This window comes from Argentina anserina, chromosome 3, assembly GCF_933775445.1.
Source record: "Argentina anserina chromosome 3, drPotAnse1.1, whole genome shotgun sequence".
NCBI lineage: Eukaryota > Viridiplantae > Streptophyta > Magnoliopsida > Rosales > Rosaceae > Argentina > Argentina anserina.
Genome location: NC_065874.1, coordinates 32,837,700 through 32,862,526, shown reverse-complemented (window position 1 = coordinate 32,862,526; position 24,827 = coordinate 32,837,700). Strand labels below are relative to the sequence as shown.

At 44.4% G+C, this 24,827-nt stretch overlaps 4 protein-coding genes and 1 non-coding gene across 6 annotated transcripts; 2 read left to right on the top strand and 3 right to left on the bottom strand.

Moving 5' to 3' along the window:
- Window positions 1-1,174: 1,174 nt before the first annotated feature.
- LOC126787530 (uncharacterized) lies at window positions 1,175-1,693 on the bottom strand. The gene has a single exon (XM_050513397.1). The coding sequence runs from the start codon at window positions 1,691-1,693 to the stop codon at window positions 1,175-1,177; it is 519 nt and encodes a 172-aa protein (XP_050369354.1).
- A 975-nt stretch (window positions 1,694-2,668) lies between these two features.
- On the bottom strand, window positions 2,669-3,046 carry LOC126787529 (uncharacterized). Its single transcript, XM_050513396.1, has one exon. It carries the CDS (start codon window positions 3,044-3,046, stop codon window positions 2,669-2,671), a length of 378 nt encoding a protein of 125 aa, XP_050369353.1.
- A 727-nt stretch (window positions 3,047-3,773) lies between these two features.
- TRNAT-GGU (transfer RNA threonine (anticodon GGU)) lies at window positions 3,774-3,845 on the bottom strand. Its single transcript has one exon. It is a non-coding gene; the product is annotated as a tRNA-Thr (tRNA).
- Window positions 3,846-18,954: 15,109 nt separating this feature from the next.
- On the top strand, window positions 18,955-22,373 carry LOC126787886 (probable amino acid permease 7). The gene is given in 8 exon segments (XM_050513802.1): window positions 18,955-19,045; window positions 19,047-19,167; window positions 19,814-20,047; window positions 20,134-20,227; window positions 21,032-21,246; window positions 21,359-21,492; window positions 21,604-21,831; window positions 21,923-22,373. Coding segments are annotated over 8 exon segments (1,503 nt in total). The 5' UTR covers window positions 18,955-18,970; the 3' UTR covers window positions 22,325-22,373.
- A 452-nt stretch (window positions 22,374-22,825) lies between these two features.
- On the top strand, window positions 22,826-24,796 carry LOC126787891 (transcription factor MYB80). 2 transcript variants are annotated; one of them, XM_050513807.1, is made up of 4 exons: window positions 22,826-23,756; window positions 23,850-23,979; window positions 24,064-24,497; window positions 24,570-24,796. In XM_050513807.1, the coding sequence occupies exons 1-4, from the start codon at window positions 23,624-23,626 to the stop codon at window positions 24,776-24,778; spliced, it is 906 nt and encodes a 301-aa protein (XP_050369764.1). In that variant the 5' UTR covers window positions 22,826-23,623; the 3' UTR covers window positions 24,779-24,796. The 2 variants fall into 2 exon arrangements, with proteins under 2 accessions (XP_050369764.1, XP_050369763.1); XM_050513806.1 differs by having other exon boundaries at window positions 24,064-24,796.
- The last annotated feature ends 31 nt before the right edge of the window (window positions 24,797-24,827 follow it).

Below are 24,827 nucleotides of genomic sequence, written 5' to 3'. Positions count from 1 at the left end.
TAGTTTGTTAATTAAATTAAGGATTACATACTTATCCTTTTTATGCACAGAGGTACGTGGTTGCATGTATTGTCACCATGACCTTGTCAATCCTTTTTACAATATGTTCTCGACCTGTGAGCATAAGGGTATGTAAACCCTGATGTACGTGACAGCGTACATGATATGTTTTATTAATCTGACTCTATTTTAGTTGATAAATTAAAGATAGATGAAACAAAGTAGAGACGAACACATAATCAATTTTTCTTATGAAACTGTATTCCTAATTGGAGCAATTAAATGATTTCAAACCTACTTTGTTTATAAAACAACAGTATTTCTTTTCTTGATGGCTACGACCTACGAAAAGAGTAGATAGGTCATCACACCTGCCGGCCTTGAATAATGAGTAACTAGCCAAGCAGATACAACGTTTTTGGTCAAACGGATCAATGAATCCAAAGAGAGACCAACAAATTCTCGTTTATCTGCAATGAGGGCCAAAGCGAGCAGTAATTAAGGTGATAAGGCTGACGACTACGGCACCTAACTCAGTTTGGAGGTTGAAAAATACATCAGATAGAACTTAGAACTATTGTTAGACCAATCCTTCGCTAAATAATGTCGAGACATGAGTAATGTACAAGTTTTGTGTACTTAACCTACATGCATGCATGTAAAAGAGTTTGTATTACAGTAGTTTACATAAATATTTAGAACGACGGTTCAACAACTATATACTTGGGAGCTGGGCATATATATATATATATATATATATATATATGTCCGCAAGTGCGGAAGTCACCACTTCCGGCGGCCAGTGACGAGCAACAATGGTTTAGATAGTGTCGGTCGTACTCTCCCTCCCAGCACTCCTCTGTGCCGGCTGGAATATGTAAATTTCTCATAAACTTAAAAATTTTGGAAATTTGTAGATTTCGGCCACCATGGGTCGGCGATGGAGTTCTGGCCGGCACAGATAGGAGCACCAAGAGGGAGAGCACGACCGGCACCTTCTGCACCGTCGTTGCGCGTCGCAGATTGCCAGAAGCGGCGACATCCGCACTTTTGGTGCATTGCGGACGTCCACTCTCTAACCCGCCATATATCGATCAATGAAGACATAATCGATCAGTAGGCAAGGAAAAACATCCTACATTAACGCGCAACTACGTACTAATTAAAACCCTAGCTAAAAGACATCAGGGTTGAATTTTCCAGAAGGGACGAAATGGGAGCTGCATTGTAGAGCTTGCTTCAGATGCAAATTCAAGCCATAGTTGGTAGCCTCAAGCGCTCTCAATCGCTCTTGTTGATGAGCCACCAACTCCTTCAATTGCCTCAGTTCTCGGCTTCCACTCTCTTGCTCTTTCCGCCGCTTGAGAAGCACACATACTGCATGCTTGAGCACCATATTCTCCTTTTCAAAGCTTGCCCCGATCGATTTCTCGAAACCCTTTAAAACTTTTGCAGCGCGTGCCCTAGCATCCTCCACACTAGTACACGTCATCATTTCTCCGATAACCAATTCAACCCAATCCGTAGAACCATCTTCGTTAACGGGATTCTGGTCCTGTAGTATCTTTTCAGCAGGACCAGAAGTCACCCTATTCTCCGTTAGTTGAAGCTTGCTCAGGCTCTCTATGGTGGCGTCGATATCAATATCGTTGCAGGACTCTTGCAATGCTCTATTAATAATCTGGAGATCCATTAATGAAAGAGAGCGAATTGATCGAGTTCTTAGATCGAGATGAATGAGGAGCAAAGAAGTTATGAGGAACTCTAAATCAATGAGGAGTACCTTAAATACATATGCTTAATTAGCAGCGAAGTCTTAACTAAGCTTATGGTTTCCATGTCCATGTAGGATTTGATTTTGTCGATTTGTCCCCAACGTACCAGGAATTCCAAATTCTTCTGGGAAAGGTACGACCAATGCTTGATTACCACGTGTAAACGACTAACGGGGAGAGAGAGAGAGAGAGAGAGAGCCCTAATTTTGTTTCCATGTCGGCTTTGAAAGACATAGCAAATGCTATGCAAAATTCTGTTAAGTCTGTCTTTCACGATTGGTTGATTGGTCGAAAAATTGTATATGGAAAGTTATGCCAACTAACTCTTCACTCATTTTCTTTTCCGGCCATAATATAACATTCCTACAACTAATACTTGAGATGGCCGGTGGTAAGAGACTGAGTTCTTCAGCCAATTTTCCAACTTGGCCATGATCACTATTGCTTAAAAATATTTGGGCAATTCGCCATGCATGTCTGGTTAATTTTCATTCAATGGTTTGTGATCATGAGGAAGTTGATTATGCTCGTAGTGAGGTTTGTGACATAAGTTATATTTTTATTTTATTTTTCTTGAAGTTGCTTTATGACTGCGGGTCTTCTTTCTCTTTTCCAAGTTTTCTCCAACATTTCGGAAGGGTCTATCAGTGTAAGTCAATATTACGTAGTCTAGCAAGATCAAAAATGGCCATGTCTTATTTTGGAAGTCTAGTACGTTATGTACTTGGTCGGAGTTCAATATGTCTTCTTTATATAGTGGATCAATCGATGCATGCGTCAAATAGTAGCGTGTTATCGGCTTATCGCACACCAAGAAGGCAAGAACAAACATATACATTAAACAACAGAATTCGGACCTATATATATGCATGATTTGATCGCTACCAAAACCTTTAAAAGACATCTGGATTGAAACGTCCAGCTGGGACATTGGAGCAGTTCTTCAAAGCCTCATCCAGGTTCAACTGCAAGCCATAATTGTAAACTTCCAGATTTCTCAACTGCTCCTTCTTTTGATTCACCAAGTCCTTCAGGTTCTTCAACTCCTGCTTTCTCCCCTCGTACTCTTTACACCGCTCGTTCTGCACATGCACAAAACGTTTGAGAAATACGTTCTCTTGCAGTGCTTCCTCTTGCTTCTTCAACATCATATTCTCCTCCTCCTTCTGACAATTAGTTTGAGAAATCTGTGCAGAAACAAGTGCACCGGTTGATTTCTCGAAGCCCTCTAGGAGTTTCGCTGCTCGTGCCCTAGCATCATGTATCGACATTAGTAGCACTCGTCATCTCTCCGATGACCAAGTCGATCCACCCCGGGCCATCAACAGGAAGCTCTTCTACTATTTCAGCAGAGCTTGATAAAAATTCCGTCTGATTTTCAACAAAGTCGCTGAGACTCTTGACTGTGGCATCAAAATCGTATCCGGATTCTTGCAGTGATCTTTCGAGAAGCTGGGGGTCTATGTTGGGGAAGAGAGAACGAAGTTGAGATATTACATAAGGAACCCAGAAGTGATGAATGGTTGCTGTTATGTCGGGATTCCAACTGGGAATTACGGCTAACCGATGAAGCTCTCAATCACATGTAAACCACAAACACACGGTGTTACAGAGTGAAGACTGAGCTTGTCAGCATTCAAAGCTCCGATGCCTAAGTCAGCTACAAAGATATGGGTTAGGTCCACTTACTTTTTCTTTTGTTGATTTCTAATCGATTTAATTGGAATAATGGAAAATAGGAAAGTAATCAGAATATTTTATTCAAGGAGACAACTTATCCATATTTATTATAATTTATAATTCATTAAAATAATATTAGCAAATTTATAACTGTACTCTAATTTATTAGTATGTTATAATTTATATAATGATATAAATTATACGTATATTACATTATACAATTTGTTACTTTATTTATTACAAATATCCACAATAACTTTATTCGTAATTCAAATAGGAATACTACCACCGGAGTTTTTTGATTTATGAAAAAACCAAAGCCCCTTATCGGATTTGAACCGATGACTTACGCCTTACCATGGCGTTACTCTACCACTGAGTTAAAAGGGCTTGTTTGATTCCATTCCTGAATAAAGTCAGGAGCCACATGTAAAGTTAGGTAGGAGGAACGTGAGAGTAGAGGCTTAGGAGGCTTACCTTGTTGTGGAGAGGAGAATCATCTTCTATTAATAAAGACAAAAGACAAGTAAAAAAAGTCAAATTGTTAAATTTCCTAATTTTCCAAGAGTTTATTAATCACCACTATATGTAGGTATATTTTCATGAGGGATAAGAGTATAACTTAACAAAAAACAAACTCAAAAATAAATATTTTTTTACGGTTGCTGACTTGCTCACCCACAATCTCTATAATTGAAGGGAACTGTCAGATCATGATCTCAACACCTCCTGACAAGTGTTATGCTAGTATTTATAGAGCCAGATAATGTGTGACCATATAAAATTAATGAATTACCCTTGCGGGGCTAATGATGTATGTAGTGGGCCTTGAGTCAATTGGACCCTAAAGTGGCGAGCAATTTCGATGTTTAGCCATTTACATGGTGTATTATTAACAAGTCCCCAAAGTCCTCGGTCAAGAGACTCTTGAGTGGGGATTTTATCAAATAAAACATCGGGAGTGTGAGCCTGAATGAGTGCCGGAGCACCAGTGGCGACACTACCAGTCCCCAATCCCCATGCAAGAGAGGGACGAACTGCGCGTAAAGAAACATGCACAATGATCTGAGGTCCAGAAGAGATCATATGAGGTGAGTATGTTTGTAATGTTGATATGATGGTGAATGTGATGTATGCCATGTTTGTGGGACATGATGAGCATGCAACTGAGGCGTGATCGGCATGCACGTGGTGCACGATGAGTATGCACGTGATGTATGATAAGTATGCACGTGATGCCAAATGAGTATGTGCGGCAGGTATGATGTATAAGTCTCCCGGTCTCTGTATGACGATGGACCAGGCTTAAAAGAATAAAAGATGCCAGGTCTCGGAAAGACCAGGTGAGGAGATAAGAGAGAATCAAAATCAAGACAGACGAATGTTACAATCCGGAGGAACATGTGGTGGTGTATACGATGTGCCAACATGATCCAGAGGATCATATGGTGATGTCTATGACATATGTGACGTGGTATGAGAGACCATATGGTAATATGTGAGACATGTGGTCATGATCCGGAGGATCATATGGTGATGAGGTCATGTGGTCATGATCCGGGGGATCATATGGCGATATATGTGACACGTGATCCGGGGGACCAAATGACGATGTGTGACGTGATCTGGGGGGATCCTATGGCGATGCGCTTTAAGTGGTTGCATCTAGGTGAGTGCTAGAGTGCCTACGTATCCATGCATGAGATCAACCCAAAGGTAGTTCATTTAGAGCTAAGTTGGGCTGTGCTGGGGAGTGTATGCCCGAGGCCAGGAGGCGGACTAGTAGTCGGGGCATCATGGGTATGACGAGTGACCTAGGATCCCAGTGCTAGGCCCGGAAGCAGCTAGCAGCCAGAGCATTCATGGATCTGGAGAGTGACATAAGATCTCGGTGCTAGGCTCGTGGGTTAACTAGCAGCCGAAGCATCCATGGATTTGGCGAATGACCTAGTATCCCCATTGGCGAAAACATCGGGCGTTAGATCCCCTGGCGAATACGTGGGTGTAAGGAATCCGTGGAGATTAAGTCATGTAAGTGAACGCTCATGGAGAGAGTATTCATCAAGAGAGAGCAAGGCAAGAGTCATGTAAAAATACCAATAAAGGAAAATTAGACAAAATAAGCATGAAAAGTAGTCATAAGGCGAACATATAAAGGCAATATGTAAGTAACCAACATAGGTGTGTAGCCATATGGTGTTTCTTTTTAGATGCTAGCCCCGAGACGTTACCGTGAGGCGTTATCATGAGGTATTACCATTTAGCGTGACATATGTGAATATGTGTAGTAGACACAAAGAGTATGCACTGAGATATGTCGTAGGAAATAAGCATATGGGGTAGCTATGAGGTGTAACCCTTTAGGTGTAGCCATTTAAGTGTTAGCCCGGAGAGATTACCGTGTGGCATTATGCGTCACCCTTGTACATGCACATATAACAAGTATGTCCAAGAATGATATAGCATATATGGCGTAATGGAAAACGTACATGGCGATAATATAAATCAAGATTTTAAGAGTGTAAAGGGAAACGTACCAGAGACTCTTGAAGATGTCTAGATAATATATAAATAATGGAGTTAATGAATGAGACTCCATGTCGGCCATTGAGCCCCGAAAAAGCTCGTTGCTCATATAAGAAAGCATCCAGGTGGTAATTGTACCTCACGGGGGAAATATTTATGTGTCCGGGCATATAGGGGAGCTCATGGGTGCCCAACACACTAGAAATCCAATAAGACACGGTGCAAGTGTCGGCGACATATGAGTAGGCATATAGGAAATTCGTTGGGTGCCCTTAGTAAAATTGAATCAGCTTATATATGTCAAAATAATATTTTTCTGTTGACTGCTTATCAGTAGAAATCTCGTGTTGACCTCTCTGTTTTTTTTCCTCTAAATACAGAGAAGTTCTCAGGGGCACCAAAAGAAAAAGATGTCGAGAAAGCTTGGAGCCGGATTGAGAGGGCCAGAGCAAGGCTCGGCCGGACAGAGAGAGTTGAGGCCAGAGAGGGAGATGCAGAGCCGGGACAGAGCTCCGGGCCGGGAGAGAGATCCGGGCTGGGGTTACATCCGGGGCGAGGCGCAGCTGGGAGAAGGCGTGGCTGGGGAGGTGCAGCATGGCATGGCGTGACCGGGAAAGGTGCAACCGGACGAAGAGAGAGCCGGCCGGGGGTTCCATCCGAGGTGAGATGCGGCCAAGACAAGGCACGGTTGAGGAGGTGTGACCGGGCATGGCGCAATAGGACGGGGTGCGGCCGAGATTAAGCAGGGCCGGGCATGGCGTGGCTAGGGCAAGCGCGGCCGGGGTGAGGTGAGAACGTAGAATTCCTTTGTCCTCAATTTCTTTTCAATTTGAAGAACCCGAAATCTTGGTTGTTGCGATTTTGATGTTGTGGTGAAACAAGAACCTTGACAAGGCTGATTCAAGCCGTCGGGTAGTGTCGGCGGCGAGCCCAGAAGCTAAAGGTAGATTTCTTCTTCTCTGTCCTCAATTTGGAGAAGCAAAAGGTTTGTTTTTTTGTAATCGTTGAAGAGATGCTGAGTGAAACTAAGCAATGATATAACGGAGATACGATCAAGTCTAGCCACAATTTCTCTTGGAGAGATCTCTCTGGTTTTTCAATTATTGATATAACCTCAAAACTGATTATAAATTTGACGCACTAGCAATATGAGTAGAGAGAAGAAACTCGGGAACTCTGGTGGGTGTCCAGATGAGATATGGGCAAGGTTGTACCGGTGGTTGGGCCGTTTTCCGGCACTGGAGGATGAAACATAGGTCATGGTTGATGCTTGGGGGTCTCATAGTTGTGGATGTGAGATACCCTAGTGCGAGTAGGCAAGTGGTGGAGGAGGGAGAAGATTTCAGATGTACTTTCTCTCTCACACATTCTGCAGATTTGACGAAACCCATAAGAGATTGGCGATAATGGGTGACTGGAGAAGAAAGATTTTTAGAAAATAAGATTGCTCGCATAGAGCTATGAAGGCGTTCCCATGAAGGCCCTCCTTCTAGCGCCAAATGTAACGTCGGGATTCCGCCTGGGGAATTTTGGCAAACCGATGAAGCTCTTCGTCACTTGTAAACCACAAACACACGACATTACGGGGTGAAGACCAAATTGGCCGGCTCTCAACGCTCTGATGCCTAAGTTAGTTATAAAGATGAACATGTAGAGTTAGATATGAGGAAGGAGGGAGTAGAGACTTAGGAGGCTTACCTTATTGTGGAGAAGATAAATATATTTATAGCGAGATAATTTGTGACTATGGAAATTACTGAATTGCCCTTTTGGGGGTAATGATGTATGTAGTGGGCTTTTGGGCCAATTGGACCATAAATTAACGAGCAATCACGATATTCAACCATATACAAAGCGTATCGTTATCAGTTTCCTCGTCGGCAAAAGACGTAGAAGAAGAGGGGAAACGACAAAGCCTCTTCAAGAGATAAGACGATGTTGGAGATGAAGGAAGCTCCTCAAAGAAGACATCACAGACCTTAGTCTCAACCACCCCTACCTTCCGCCAACGACCCTATCATCCTCACACCTACACCCAGAACGGTCGTCAGCACTAACGCGACTCCGGATCTGGCAACCGACGCAAGAATGGAAAACATGGCCCGAGATCTAGCCGAATACCAGCAGCGCGAGGCACTTGAACGCGAGAAGGCAGTAGCTCTGCAGGGCGAGCTCTACAGGATGCGAGCACAGCTCGAGCGGGCCGAGTGCAGTCATTTACATGGCGAGTCACAGCGCGAGGGCAGCGCGCAAACGAGAGGACGAGAACAAGTTCACTTGAGCATCAGCTTGACTCCCTCCGAACTCGCCAAGAAGCGGCCACCATCACCACGGCGTATTCGCAACCGTGAGGAAGGGAGCACGAGCGTCACCTCCAGTTCTAGACCCCACACAACTGCTCACAACAGCGAGTCAGCCACGCTAGCTCTGATATTGCAGCGACTAACCGCAATAGAACAACGGGATGCCAATCCACGGTGCCAACCAGTGTTCTCAGCCAGGCCGGGCCCCTTCACCACGCAAATAATGAACACCGTGCGCCCTTCTCAATCCAAGAGCCCAAAAATTACGCCGTACACAAGCGAAGGCGATCCATTCCGGCACATCGATAACTTCAAGAAAGTCACTGCCAGCAGAGAATTCGACGACGCCACATTGTGCCACATGTTTAGCGAAACACTAGATGGGGATGCCATGAATTGGTTCTTCGAAGAACCGGCGAACTCTATGAATTCTTTTGCGCAGTTGACCACATCATTTCTCAATCGGTTCATCCTCATGGCCGGAGCCGCCCACACAACTGATGGCCAATTTCAAGTAAAGCAAGAAAGCAGGGAAACGTTGGGTGCCTTCGTCATGCGATGGCAGACAGCAGCATCCAAATGTCAGAACCTGAACAAAATGCTCGCCTTGGCCGAATTCAAGGAAGGACTGCGGTCAGAGAACTTCATATTCCATATTAACGTGGACCCTCGAATGCGCGGTGCCACATATGATAACATCATGACTGAAGCAGTACGATACGCTCAGGCAGAATACGTCACATACGGGGAAAAGCGGACCCCAGTACCATCAGACAAAAGCACTGCGCCGCAAACATCTGTACACACAATCCCCCTCCAACGCGAGCTCTTCCTTAACACAAAAGACCATAGCAAAGGCAGGAAAAGAGAGTGGCATCAGGCCAATCACCGTGACACACGCAACAACGATCGGCACAGAGGCCGGGACAAGAATATGAGACTTGGCAGTGAACGTCGCGACAGCAGAGACCCTCGCCAAGTTAACGCGATGGGACGCCGTAGTGACCACACACCGCATAGGGAAGAAACCTTGGAGGACTTTTTTCACAAGCATCAGGGGACGCTGAGGAAACCAGCAAGACCACTACGCCCTCAAACCGAAGCATAAACTGGTAAGTGGTGCAGATTTCATAAAAATGGAAGCCATAACACTAATTATTGCCGCACCCTCCGCACACTAAGAGCAAATGGCGACACGGGGTTCGCCCGGCGCAACAAAGTGCACAGCAAAACGTAGTGGCCGTAATTGAGAACCTTGCGCCGCATCAACATAATAGATGGAGGAACCCCCATGACAAACATGTCTAACCGAGCAAAAAAGAGCTTTGACCGCAGCAACCACCCAAGGCAGGTGTACGCCATCACGGGAGGAAACGCCAAGCGATAGAAGGAAGGATGTAAGCAGATCACCTTCACTGAGGAAGAGGAAATTGGTATCTCCTTACCCAATGACGACGCCTTCCTTATCGACGTAGTCTTGGGCGGACAATGGGACGTAGGGAAAATGATGATCGACACGGGCTCCGCAGTCAACGTCCTATTTAAGGGATGCTACGAAAAGATGGAGCGTAGTGGCAAGAAGTTAGTGCAGGACCACGAACCACTAATCAGCTTCTCTGGCGACGTAGCCCAACCCCTAGGCTCGGATTATATGACAGTACGCAATGGGACCGCACCATGCACAAGTTGCGTCGAAGCTGAGTTCATCATATTCGATGCCTACAGTTCCTTCAACGGGATCATCTGTCGACCTACACTTAACCGGATGCGAACTTTTATCACTGGACACATGATGCTCATAAAATTCCCAACTCCGCATGGAACAGGACAGGTCCGGGGTTCACAATCCGTAGCAAAAATTGCCAAACACGCGCGATTTGACGGACGCGCAACCGACACGAAATCCTGGTAGTACATGCCGCAGAAAGCTTGATCGACAAAGTCGTCGACGCATGAGATGAAGAAACATCGAAAGGCAAGAGCAAGCAGAAGGCTACGCCATACGAGGCCAAAACACCGGCAAACCCTGAATCTTCCTTGAAAAGCATCACGCCATTCCCGCACCATCCGGAGCGCAAGATCAAAGTCGGCACAACTCTCAGTCCCACTATTGAGAGGGACTTAACAAGTTTCTTGGGCGACAACATAGAAGACTTTGCATGGTCCTATGAGGACATGCCTGGCATCTCGCCCGACATCATCATGCATGAATTGCACATCAAACCTTCTGCACACCCAATTAAACAAAAGTGCCGAAGCTTCGACGACGAAAAAAGCACGGCAATACGCCAGGAAGTTGACAAATTGAAAGGCATGAAGTTCGTCCGGGAAGTGTAATACCCTGACTGGATTTCAAACTGTGTTATGGTCCGTAAAGCCAATAGTAAATGGCGAATGTGTGTGGATTACAAAAACGTAAACAAAGCATGCCCCAAAGACAGTTTCCCCCTACCTAGAATTGACCAGCTAATCGATGCAACGGTAGGTCATGAGTTGCTAAGCATGATGGACGCCTACTCCGGGTACAATCAGATACGCATGAACCCTGCAGATTAGGAAGCGACGACATTCGTTACTGACAGAGGCCTGTACTGTTATAACGTCATGCCCTTCGGGTTAAAGAATGAAGGCGCTACGTATGTGCGTTGCGTCACACAAATGTTTGACCAACACATCGGTCGGGAAATTGAGGTATACGCCGATGACATGTTGGCCAAGAGCATAAAAGCCGAAGACCACGTAGCCAACCTCCGAACCATCTTCAATGTGCTCAAAAAACACAAGATGCGATTGAACCCGGAGAAATGTTTTTTCGGCGTAACAACAAGTAAGTTCTTGGGCTACATCGTCAGTCAACGTGGCATAGAGGCAAATCCTGAAAAGATATAAGCCATCCTGGATATGGCGCAGCCAGTACTCAAGAAGGACGTAGAAGCCCTCCAAGGCAGACTCGTGGCACTATATCGATTCATATAAGATTGACTGACAAGTGTGACCATTCTTCAAACTGTTAAGGCGCTCCAAGAGCAAACTGATCGAATGGACACCAAACTGCCAAGAAGCCTTTCAGGGATTAAAAGACTACCTCGCCGCAGTACCATTACTGTCGACCCCACAGCTAGGAGAACCTCTATACCTTTACCTCGCAGTATCCACAACCGCGGTCAGTAGTGCCTTAGTTCGCCGTGATGGAACTAAAGAATTTTCAGTTTTCTACACAGGCAGGGCCATGAACAGCCCGGAGACAAGATATCCAACACTGGAACAATTAGCCCTCGCGCTCATCGTAGCAGCTAAACGACTGTGCCACTACTTCCAAGCTCATAGCATCCACGTACTTACAAACCAGCCTCTCAAACAAGTACTACAGAATCCAGAACACTCCGGGCGACTCATCAAGTGGGCTATCGAGCTGACAGAATTCGACATCGAATACAAGCCACGACCCGCCATAAAAGGACAAGCCGCAGCTGATTTTATTGTAGAAATGATTCCCCAAGATACGACGGAAGTGGTACCAGATGATGTTATCAACCCCATCAAGGTTTCGACATGGAACTTGCATGTAGATGGCTCCAGCTGCGCCAAATCTAGCGGAGATCTTGAGCGGACCGGGGGGACTCGAACTCGAGTATGCTCTAAAATTCAACTTTGCTGCCTCCAACAATGTAGCAGAGTACGAAGCACTGATTGCGGGACTACAGTTGGCCCTCAGCACGGGTGCCACCAGCATCAACGTATTTAGCGACTCTCAGCTCGTAGTCAATTAAATCACCGGGTCCTTCACTGCCAAGGATGAGCAATTAGCAGCCTACCTGGTGTACGCCACAACGCTGTTAAAACGATTTGAATTCTACCACATCAATCAAATACCAAGGGCTAATAACGCAAGGGCGGACTCCTTAGCAAGACTCACCACGGCGCAACCACACCAATGCCAAAAGGATACCAGGGTTGAAGTTCTCTACCATCCCTCCATCTCCCAGACCTTACAGCAGATATGCCAGGTAGAGCGTGACCAAGCCTCATGGATGGATGAAATAATAGCATTTAAGCGTAACGGCAGGCTACCCGAAGACGACACTGTGGCAAAGAAACTAAGGAGACGAGCGGTAAGATATTATTTACGGAATAACACGCTCTACCGCCAAGGTCTGCTGAACGCCGACCTGAGATGGGTCACAACTAAAAAAGACAAGCAGATCTTGAACGAAATCCACAGCGCTGATTGTGACAACCATTACGGCAGCTGCACATTAGCTGCAAAGACACTCCGCACAAGATATTATTGGCTCACACTAGCCTCCGATGCACAGGAGCTCGCCAGATCTTGCCATAAATGTCAAATTCACGGACCCATACCACAACAACCCTCAGAACCGCTATCTTACATAGTCAGCATGTGGATCAACTGCCTCTGGGGAATGGATTTGATTGGCCCACTTCCCGTCGGGAAATGCCAATTCAAGTGGGTCATTGTGTGCATCGATTATCATTTCAAATGGATCGAGGCTGCGCCTTTGACCGCTATTACAACAGAAAAGGTCCAAAACTTCCAGCAACGCAGTATCTTCTACCGCCACGGTACGCCGGAGTCTATCATCACAGATAACGACACACAATTCAATAACGACCACCTCATCACATGGTGCAAGGCAAGAGGGACTAAGCTCAAGTTCGCATCCGTAGCACACCCCAAAACTAACGGGCAAGTAGAAGTCGCTAACAAGTTGATCAAAGGCCTCCTTAGGAAAAAGCTGGATGAAGCCAAATGACTTTGGCCCGAAAAACTCGATGAAGTACTGTGGGCAATCCGTACCACACCAACAGAAGCCACGGGCGAAACTCCTTTCTGCCTAATATACTGCACGGAAGCAATCATTCCCATCGAAGTAATTCAGCCAACGCAACGGGTTTCGCTGTTCGACCCCGACACCAATTCGGAAAATATGCAAATTAATAAAGATCTCTTGGAAGAGAAACGCATCGCAGCGCACCGTCATAACATCCAGAAAAAACAGCGCGTAGCACGCTTCTATAAATCCAGAGTCAAGAGAAGGACACTACAACTAGGTGACTGGGTCCTAAAGAAGGTCCAAGCAAAGGTCACTGGACTACGCCCGAGATGGGACGGACCATACAAAGTCGTCGAAATCGTGGCACCAAACACGTATTGCCTAGAGGACAAGTACGGAGAAAGATTAGCCCACCCCTGTAACATGGAACAGCTTAAGTACTTCTACAAGTAGGGGTTCGCGCGTAGCGCAAGACAGGTACTTGGACTGTTTGAGTACTTACGGCACACTGCCAAAGCTATCTTTGTACACGGCTACGGCTAGGCTATCAATGAAATGAGGAATTTTTCAAACCATTGATCCTTACTACGCTAGCGTACTATGACAATTAAATTCCTTCGACATACTATTTCATTGTGTGCACAACAAAGATAGCATTAAGCATGTAGCCAGAAGTATAAGATAACAATCACATAACATTGCTACGGCAATAATATAAACAAAATCACTTGGACCAAAAGACAACTTCTATTCATTAAAGATAGCGAGTTCGGCACAAAGGCCATTATAGAAGGGAAAATGCAAAAAACAATTACATAAATGAAAATGAAGCACTACGGGGACGAGGGATGCTCTCCGGCTACGCTAAAGTCTTTTATCATCCCATCCTACTTCTCCCTCGCAGCTTGATACGCCGACATCGCTCAGGCCGCATCGCTAGTACTCGCAGCCTCTAGCCCCGCCGCTTGCCCCGATTTGCCTTGCGGCGGTTGTGCATCATGATGCTCTGAGAAGGAGGAGTAGGAGAAGGGGTCTCCGGATTAGAATCAGACCTCTCATTATCACAAGATAAACCAGAAGAAGAAGAGTCCGAAATTTTCTTACCATCTTCCCTCTGCACTTCAGCCTCCGCAGCAGCAGCAGGTTGTGAAAAGGGCGGAATCACCTCATGCAGCATTGGCGGTACTTCCAAGCCCTTCTCCGCCAGCCGAACCTCGTAGTCTGCAGGATCCAGCATCTCCAACTCTTGGAACTGCGCTATCATATCACCCACGGCCGTGACGTAGTACCCTTCCAGATACGCGGTCATTTCCGCGGATGATTTGAAGGCAGCCACTGCGCTGGATGCGGCCTCCTCCGCTACGCGGACCTTCTCGGTCTGTGCCTCCTCTCTCACCCGCCTAACAAGCTCCTCGGCCTCCGCAAGGGCAGATTATAATGCATCTCTCTCCGCGGCCATCTCCTGGGCAAGCGACTCGGCCACCTCCCGACGGGCAACCTCCTGCCGAAGGTCCTCCTGGAGGTTTGCCGCATTCTCCAACTTGGCCTTAGCATTGGCCAAGTCGTTTTCCAGAAATAAAACCCTTGTCGCATGACTGATATCCCGCTCGATCACTTCGGTAAGATGACGCTGCGCCTCAAGAGCATCTCGCTCGGCGTCGAGCAAGTTGAACACCATCTTAGCCGCCCTCGTCGTAGGAAGACCAAGCGGGCTTCGCAACTCAAGACCGGACCCTTCAGGTCGCCGCAGTCCTCCGAGCCCGGCACGCTGACTGAGCAGGACCAGCTTCTCCAATTCCGGAGCTCCTAGTTGGCTCAAGGGACTACGATCCAGCACTGCTAGATCCTCGTAGACCCGAAAATCTGTAAAGGTGAGAGGCGCCACCTGCGTAGTCTTCTGTCTTTTAGGAGGCGGAGCTTCTACCATTAGTAGAGGACTTCATAGCGTATCCTCCACATCTTCGAGAGTAGCAGAGGACTTCGTTTTCCTTGAAGACTCGCCCGCCTTCTGCACCTTCTTCTTTCTTCCGGTTTCTTGGGACACCGCCGGATCAGCCAAATGCGGATCGGCATCAATGCGGCCTACTCCTTCTGCATCGCTCCGGTGCGGCAACCCTTGCTCGTTTGACATGCTCACATGAGAGGGAATAGGCAGATCCACGACCTGCGGGGAATCCTCGACCCGATTCGCTGAGGCATTCACTTTCTTCGTGGACGCCGCCACTTTCTTCGACATAACGCGTCACAACATCGTTACAGCTAGTCCTTCGGTATTCGGTGTTACGTCGGGATCTTCTTGCTGCAGAAATCTTGCGTAGGAGATATGCTCCGACTTCTCAAAATTCCTATTCACTGAGAGCGTCGTAGCTGCACACGTAGCAACAGATTAGTATGCCATAAACAAAGAATATAAGACTGAAGAGCGTAGCACTTTTACTTACGATGGCGACGGAGTAATCCTTGCTCGAACAAGAGGTACGGGTTCGTCAGTACCTTCAAATCGTGGACTAGGTCCTCACCTTGGCACCTCCAAAGGTATGTCACACGATTCACTCAATCGACTTCCCGCTCTGACAACACCAACCTCCTTCCCGTTGCGCAAAAAAAAAAGGAGCGTCAGTAAGCAGTTATTTCGTAGCGACAAAATTTAGTAAAACATTAAAACCTACAATTAATGGCTTGAAACCGTGAGGGAATACGCTTCTCTGGGAGATATTCTACCCCGTTAATACACCCATATTCCCATTCCCTCTCTACTACGAAGCTGTTTTTCCTCCAGTTAGCTTCCGAGGTAGGCCAGTTCTCCAAGACTTGGAACTTACTACGCTCATCTCGCCTCACAAATCACGCGGTCCCTCCGTTACCATTCCCCTGGTTATAATCTACCTTGAAAAAATGGAGCACTTTTGCCGCAGTAGGAGACGAACACCCTGAGAGGTGGAAGAGCGAGCAGAGACCGAGAAGGACTCACCACATGTTGTAGCTGACTTGACCAAAAGCCAAGCCAAACTCCTCCACAAGACACTGCAGGCGCGGATCCAACGGTAACTCCACCCCAAGCCGTAGTACGGAAGGACTAACTAGCGCGTACCCATTAGGCAGCATCGAACCACACTCATCACACCGAATTGCACGGGCAACGATCGTGGTAGGCAACTTAAACTCCTCCACGTAGCCATCCACCGCGGCGGAGTCAGCTCCATGCGGTTCTTCCACCTCTGACCTCTGCACTCCGCCGTCTAACCAACGCCTTACAGGCACTGGGCTCAGTGTTGGGCCTGAAGTACTAGTCCCCGAGGCACTCGCGATACGCTCTAATACGCCTTGATCTTGGCCCAGAGCGAGATTCACCTCACTTTCTCCAACTTCCTCATGTTGTGACTCCATGGTGCTTGACGACTCACTCGTGTCCCAATTCGCTAGCACTCTTGCAAAGATAGAAGCACGATCTTCACGGCGCAAGTCATTCCCACCGCTGCGCCGCACCAAGTCCAAGTAGTTGGCCTCCAATTTACTAGTCCACGACCAAGAGGATGATGACGCGGACCAACTTCCCTCTGCAGACGCGGAATCGTTGTCAGTTAGTATATTTATCCTAGGCATTACGTCGCAGCAAGCAACACCGAAGTCAAAGGCGAACAACCTAGAACTAGAAGTCAGAAAGTCAGTTAGATCTATCCTACGAACCTCGCAAGAACGAGTTTGAAGAACATGAAGAACACGAAGAACACGAAGAACATCAAACCCAGTTAACGGCGAAAACCCATCAGCACCGCCCGTACAAACACCCCACTTGGCCGGAAAACACCCATCCAAAGATTAAATAGACCCAAAACCTACCAATTTGCCGGAAAAACCCAAACCCAAAACCACTGACTTACCCTATAAACACAAATCTACCAACAAACAACCAAAGCCACTAGCCGTATAAAGGAGATTCAGATCAGAAACATACCTCAAAAAACCGATTCGCACAAAGATCCCGATGAGTTTCTTCTAAAACGTGAAGGAGAGCAAACGAGAGCAAAAAAGAGGGAATGAGAGAATTTGGATTTCGAAAACTTGGATCTGTCGATAATGACAGCCATTCTATCCCGTTCACCCTTTTATAGTAAACTCAATCTCACATCTCGCCTGTTGATTTCTCAAAAGCATTCCTTAACCGTCAGATCCAGAAAACCGTTACTCACATCTTAGCTGTCGACTACGGACGCGCCCTCACGCGCATCTCAAAGAAGACTCCAGAGAACACTTTAATCGGACCTCGTTCCACACCGAGAGATAGGTAAACGATCTACCTCAACTCAACAATAAGAGGTCAAACTCTTGACCTCATAAGGAAGGTACACTAAATCCCCTACTGTAACTCTGCATAAATTACCATCATTCTAACTTAAGCGTCGGGGAGTTGAAGGCCACGCCGCCGTGGTCTTTACTTTGACGACGTGTGCCACTTGTGACAGGGAAAAGACAAAGAGTACGGCGTAGGTCATCCACAAGGAATACGGTGTACTAAACCAAGTGTTATCACAATATTAACAGACCTTTTGCTTCCGCACAGTGCTACTGCTGCAGACATCTTTCTTCTCGATGATTTATATATGTATTTTAGGGTTTCTTGATATCGATCACTGTCGGTTTTCGGAAACGCAAAAAAGCAAGAGGTGATTGCGGCTGTGGAGATAAACGAACAGCGTATGTATAAGGGTTAATCCTAGCTAGGTTTCCAAATTCCAATTATATATAGGATTTGATGAGTAGGAATCAAAGATTTCCTGATTACTCGTGGATACACAATTACACATCAGCTCTTACCGTGGGCCTCCACAATTTTCATTTAATTAAGTTCAAATTTGGCCCAACGGGCTTTAATTTCATCAACCCTAAACGAAGGTATTTTGATTACTCGTGGAAATGGTGGAATCGTGGATTACACACGAAGCCTTTAACCGCCACGCATATTTTCCTTAAGCATTTCTCTAAACCCCCTGATAAATTTCAGTTTTACAAATGTTCTGCAATTTTTATGTGGATTTTTACTAATGTTCTACAATTTTTATGGGGACAATTTCTTCAATTCCTAAGGATTCTGTGCGGAGTTAATTCTATGTTAACGAGGCCGCGACGAATCATTTGTTGAGCTTACGCGCGTTGACTCCATTTTCAATAATTCTTTGCTTGTACTAGTAGACAAACCACTACTGAACACAGATATGGCCACAAGTCCACAACACTATTAATGCACAATTTTATTTAGGGAGCAACTAGTCCATCATGTAAATGTTGTAATCGATCTCCAGATTATCCGCTGAGTCTTATAATTGTGTTAGATCATTCATCCATAAGAACACAGACATAAAAACTTCTCGGCTACAATACCTTTCCTTGAGGTATGACATACATTTTATTACAACTTTTTAAACTAAAATTACAATTCATTAAATTTATTTAGTTATTTGTAATTTTGTTCTTAATATTTATAAATAACTAAACAAATTTACCACATTAATAATTATTTATTCATAATTTTATAAAATGTTTATACTTCACATATTTACACCTAATAGAATTATATTTACCTAAAACATCACTGTAGTTACTAGAATGACAAAAATTTAACATCGGTGATCAGTCGTCGTGCGTCGGTCAATTGATGCGCAACACCAATGGGTCAACTATTCCCAACCCGAGAAAAGTAAGGCAGACAACTACGTAACAGAACTCTGTTGCTTTCAATCCATTTTTGTGGCCCACCAGGCACCTGCAAACCAACCCCCCCATCTTTCACGATAAAAATGATTCTTCACTGCGCGAACGGCGACAAACGGTCTACAGCGTCGGACCACGAATCCACGATGGTACTGGACCAGAGCAGAAAGCTCTCCTTCACATGGAAATTTTGGTGGAGGTTTGTAAATGCTTCCAAATCTCTGACAAGTACGTAGGACAGTGGATCTACCATATAAATTTTCAGGGATACAAAGGTGGGTGGTGAAGAAGCAGAAGAAGAAGAAGAAGATCAGCAGTCATCATTGCTCCTTGGCTTGCCTTCAACAATGGAACCCAGTGGTGACTTCAAAAGAACCGGTAAGTTTGTTTAAGCCCATTAAGTTCAGTTCTTGGTTTCATTTGTTGGCATAGCAGTAGAGATCGATATAGTGTTCACTCTCTCATACATTTGGTTCTTGGTTGAGAGAATATATATGCAAGTTCAGGTTCTTGGTAAATAATTTGAGTGGCAGTTGAGGAAGTACAGTCACGAACCATTTGTGTGATTGTTTTCTTCTTTAGAGCTGTGTTCCCACAGTTATGCACTTATGCCTTCAGAGTTCAGACAACAGCAAAAATGTATTGTCATACTATATTTTATTTTAACAGCAAATATGGACTCGGTTAATATGCTCATACATATTCAATTTCTTATTTGTAAGGGTATTCAAAATTTGAATACTTCACAAGAAACTTGGTTTCCTTTCAAATTCTCAAGGCCTCTTCCGTCAAATGTGGGATTGCAATAGAGAAAATTCGACATAAAGTAGCTCAAATTTGAAACCTTTAAAGACAATTAACCAACTTTTTTCAGACTTGTGAACATAGTTCCATTTGAAACCTCTTAGTAGCAGCAATACTACTACTATTGTAAACGTCCACTATTGTAATAGAATATTAGAACCTGCAGAATCTATTAACAGATTTAGGAGCTAATGTTTTGTGTGAAATCTTCTGTATATAGGGACCATATGGACGGCATTGGCACATATTATAACAGGTGTGATAGGAGCAGGGGTGTTATCCCTGGCCTGGAGTGTGGCTCAGCTAGGGTGGATTGCCGGTCCATTGCTTATGATAGTCTTTGCTTCAGTCACTATTGTCTCCAACAACATGCTCTCCGACTGTTACAGATACCCGGATCCACATGCCCCGACACGAAACAGGTCCTATATGGAAGCTGTGAAGCTGTACTTAGGTTTGCATCGCTAACCTCTAAATTATACAATCTCTATAACTAGTAAAACTCTCATAACATGACTTGTGTGCATGATGGAATCTTAGGAGACAAGCTGCAAACAGTGTCTGCCGTATTTGTACATGAGAGCTTGTATGGCTGTGGCATTGCCTATACCATTACAACAGCTAGCAGTATCAAGTATGAAATCCTTTACCAACCTTCTTCTGCTTTTGAAATACATGAATTTACTAGTCTTGAATTGTTTGAATAAAATCCAGTTTAATTTTCTTCTGGACTAGGTTGTTTTTTATATAGGCCAATTTTATTTGATACTATCATATTGAAACTTAGTAAGCACTAGGGACTTCGAATACATACTCAAAGTTGTCAATTTGTGTTCCTAGATGCTATGTACCAAAATGCTACTTTTGTAAAGCAGTTTTCTGCTGATAGACCAAAAGAGAATTCCAATTATTTGGTGAGAAGAAATAAATTAGGATCAGTGGGAACAATGACTGTATGCTTTTGAAAACTTGCTTTTAGAGATGGTGCAATTCTAGGACTATTTCAGAATTTTGGTTCGATAGTTCATCAACTTGTACTTTGTCGGCTGTTATGCCAAGGTAAAAACATATCTGTAAGGTATTCTGATTGAGCACAGCCAGATTATGGAAACGGAAAAACCTTACACACATAATTACAAATTTGTAAGAGTCAGTGAGTCACAGTTTCAGATGTATCCAACTCTAAAGGAAAAATTAATACAAAGGTGACCATGACAGGAATTCTTCTATTATTGGAGAGATCCAAATAATTAAGAGTGTATACACTCTCACAGTTTGAAGCATTCTATAGGCATGCATAGTTGTATTGATTTAATTAGTCATTGCAGCCATAATTTAGTTGAGTACAGGCTTCTGTTTCCCTTAGTTTCACCCTTATCACTTTGTAAGTTTAATTATCGATTCTGAAAAGCTTTATGTTTGTCCTCTGTTACTTTAGAGCAATTCAGAAGTCGAACTGCTATCACACGGAAGGGCATCAGGCTTCATGTACATACGGGCATACTCTCTATATGCTGATATTTGGAGCTGTTCAGATTTTTGTGTCACAAATTCCAGATTTCCATAACATGCAATGGCTTTCAGCTATTGCAGCAATCATGTCCTTTGCCTACTCTTCTATTGGACTTGGCCTAGGCTTAGCCAAAGTAATAGGTAATTCTTCCATTAATTATAAACTTTGAGTTCATTTGCAGGCAGCTGTGATCCTCTATTAGCTTGCCAAATTCTGGATCCTCTTTTTTTAAGGGTGTGATAATAATTGCAGAAAATGGGAGTATTAAAGGGAGCTGGTCAGGAGTTGCAACCTCTACTGTTTCCGCCAAATTATTTTTAGCCTTCCAAGCACTTGGGGACATTGCTTTTGCCTATCCATACTCTATCATTCTTCTTGAGATTCAGGTTTCCTTTATAATCTTTTAGACAAAAAATATTCTGATCAACACACCTTATGAAGAAGGTTAATTCAGAAGCTGATATTAAATTGTGACATCATAATTTTGAACCGTCTAGGATACGTTAAAGTCCCCTCCACCCGAAAATTACATGATGAAGAAGGCCTCTTTGATTGCCATCCTTGTCACAACCTTCTTCTACCTCTGCTGCGGTTGCTTTGGATATGCAGCCTTTGGGGATGATACGCCAGGGAATATCTTGACTGGATTTGGATTTTTCGAGCCTTACTGGCTCGTTGATTTTGCCAATGCTTGCATTGTTCTTCATTTGGTGGGAGGATATCAGGTACCACTTATGATATTGTGAATTCAAAGTTTGATTCATAATTTGGAGTTTTCGAAGTTGTGTTCTTTTCTTCACATGTTTAATCATCCAGGTCTTTAGTCAGCCAGTATTTGCAGTTGCTGAGAGATGGTTTAGCAACAAGTATCCAAACAGTGCATTTGTAAACAAATTTTACAGCTTTAAAATCCCCATGTTTCCGAGATTTCAAGTGAATCTATTCAGGCTATGTTTCCGGACTGTTTATGTCATTTCGACTACAGGAATTGCAATGCTCTTTCCTTATTTCAACCAAGTTTTGGGAGTCCTAGGAGCCTTGAACTTTTGGCCTTTGGCTATATACTTTCCTGTAGAGATGTACTTTGTACAAAAGAAAATTGGGATATGGACCAAGAAATGGATAGTATTACAGACATTCAGTTTTGTTTGTTTTCTTGTGACAGTTGTGGGTCTCATTGGATCAATTGAAGGACTCATTAGTGCCAAACTTAGCTAGGGATCCATGTAATCTTTTCATAATTAAATAAATCAATTTGTTTCTATCAGTTATTAGTATATTTTTTTCATATTGTATGTCATTAATTTCACTATACATTGGGCACTTATGCAGCAAATGCAGTTGACTGGAGATTTCAATGCATCCCAGTTATCGCTCATTTCATGTAGATAGTACCAAAACTTAATGTCTCCCATACCCTCATCCTAAGTCTTACATAGGAGCTAGGGTGTTTTTCTGTGACTTCAAACTTAATATATATATATATATATATATATACAGTAAACAGCTTTTGTGTGAAAATTTTGAAACTCTTTCCTCTGTTAATTAAACTTGATGATAAATGGGATGTTACGTACAGGTTCACGTAATGTTGGAGGTGTGTTTGAGGCCATGTCAATCACTGCTAGCTCGTCTTCATCAACCTGTTAAAAGAAACTATCAAGGTGGTTGTATCTATCCTATGCTAAGTAGAGGCAGAACAAGTTCACCGTCGATCTAACGATTCATCAAAGCTGATCGATCAGGTTTGTTTAACAAGCTAATGAAGCATCATGCATGCACTCTATTTTAGAAGTTAGAACCAAGACTGAATAAAGCAACACATATGCATGAATGCATCAGTACGTAACATATGGCCTCCCAGGCAGACAACCACATATCATAGGTCACACGATAACATGAAGATGGTACTTCTAGCCATTAAAGAAGAAAATGCATGTTTGTGAGTTGTGACCCGCACGTGCAACCAGCAGCCTTAGCTTCAGAAACAAAGACCTTCCTCCCTCGTCGATCTGTGTGAGTTGTTTTGTGTGAGTGAAGCAGAAATCCACCCAAACGATCAAGGCATGCGGTCAACAAGAGAGAGAGAGAGAGAGAGAGAGAGAGAGAGATGAGGTTGACCAGGTGTTTTGTGGGTGAGCTACCGGCCAAGGTCTCACACGCTCAATGGCGTTGAATTCTTTAATGAACTCATGCACCTTCGATGCTTCTTCACCATGGCTGGCACCCCATGCACTTGCAACTCATCCCTTAAATTCCTTATATAAACAATGCAAGTATAGGTAACCTGCATCCCACACTAAACAATACTAAAGACAACCCAAGAAAATTGTTATCCATCTATTTATTTTTCCACAACCCCCTGATTAGTACCCAAATCAAAGAGAAAAATACCAGCTTTCTCGGCCTTTTAGCTTGCTACTGATCATCAGGCTCTACTTCAACTAGAAGTAATCAATTATTCTTGGTTACTTTCACTACTCTCGATCAGTTCCAAAAAGTACTACCTACTCGAAGATGGGTCGAATTCCATGCTGTGAGAAAGACAATGTGAAGAGGGGACAGTGGACTCCTGAAGAAGATAACAAGCTCTCTTCCTACATTGCCCAGCACGGCACTCGCAACTGGCGTCTCATTCCAAAGAATGCCGGTAAGAACCTCTCTTTCCCCGTCTCATCGATAATTCACCGTCTCTATCTCTCTTGCTACATGCTGAAGCTTAGTCTGTTTGATGATTAACAAGGTTTGCAAAGATGTGGGAAGAGTTGTAGGCTACGTTGGACCAACTACCTAAGGCCTGACCTCAAGCATGGGCAGTTCTCAGACGCAGAAGAGCAAACCATTGTTAAGCTCCACTCTGTTGTTGGCAATCGGTAATTTACTCATGACATAACAAAAAACGCAACTGCACATATCTTGTGATTACTGATCACTAATCACTAATTTGAACTTCATAGATGGTCCTTGATCGCTGCACAACTTCCGGGTCGCACTGACAATGATGTGAAAAACCACTGGAACACAAAGCTGAAGAAGAAGCTGTCAGGCATGGGGATAGATCCAGTCACCCACAAACCCTTTTCCCACCTCATGGCCGAAATTGCAACCACTCTAGCACCGCCAAACGTGGCTAACCTTGCAGAAGCAGCACTTGGTTGCTTCAAGGATGAAATGCTTCACCTCCTCACAAAGAAGCCAATAGACTTCCAGTTCCAACATTCTAACACAACCGGGAACCGCACAGCCACTTATGTCAACAGTAAGCAAGAAGAAAGAGATGACACAATTGAGAAGATCAAGATTGGTCTATCGAGGGCTATGCAAGAACCAGACATGTTACATTCACAAAAATCATGGGATCCTACGGGAGCAACATCGGCAAACCTCACAGGTAACTGCAGTGCTTACCCCTTGCGTTCTATGTCTGGATTTGACTACGGGCTAACAACCTTCGGAAATGAAGAGGGCGGTTCACCCTGGAGCCAGAGCATGTGTGCGGGAAGCACATGCACAGGGGCAGACCAGCAAGGTGATTTGCATGGCAAACTTGATGAAGAAATGGGAGAGGTGTCTGAGGGCGCAAAGGAGATGAGAAATGGATCTAACATATTCAACTCAGATAGCATCTTGTGGGATTTACCATCTGAGGATCTAATGAATCCAATAGTCTAATACAAATTATATAATTGTGAGGAGATCGATAGGAAAGAATAAATTTGGC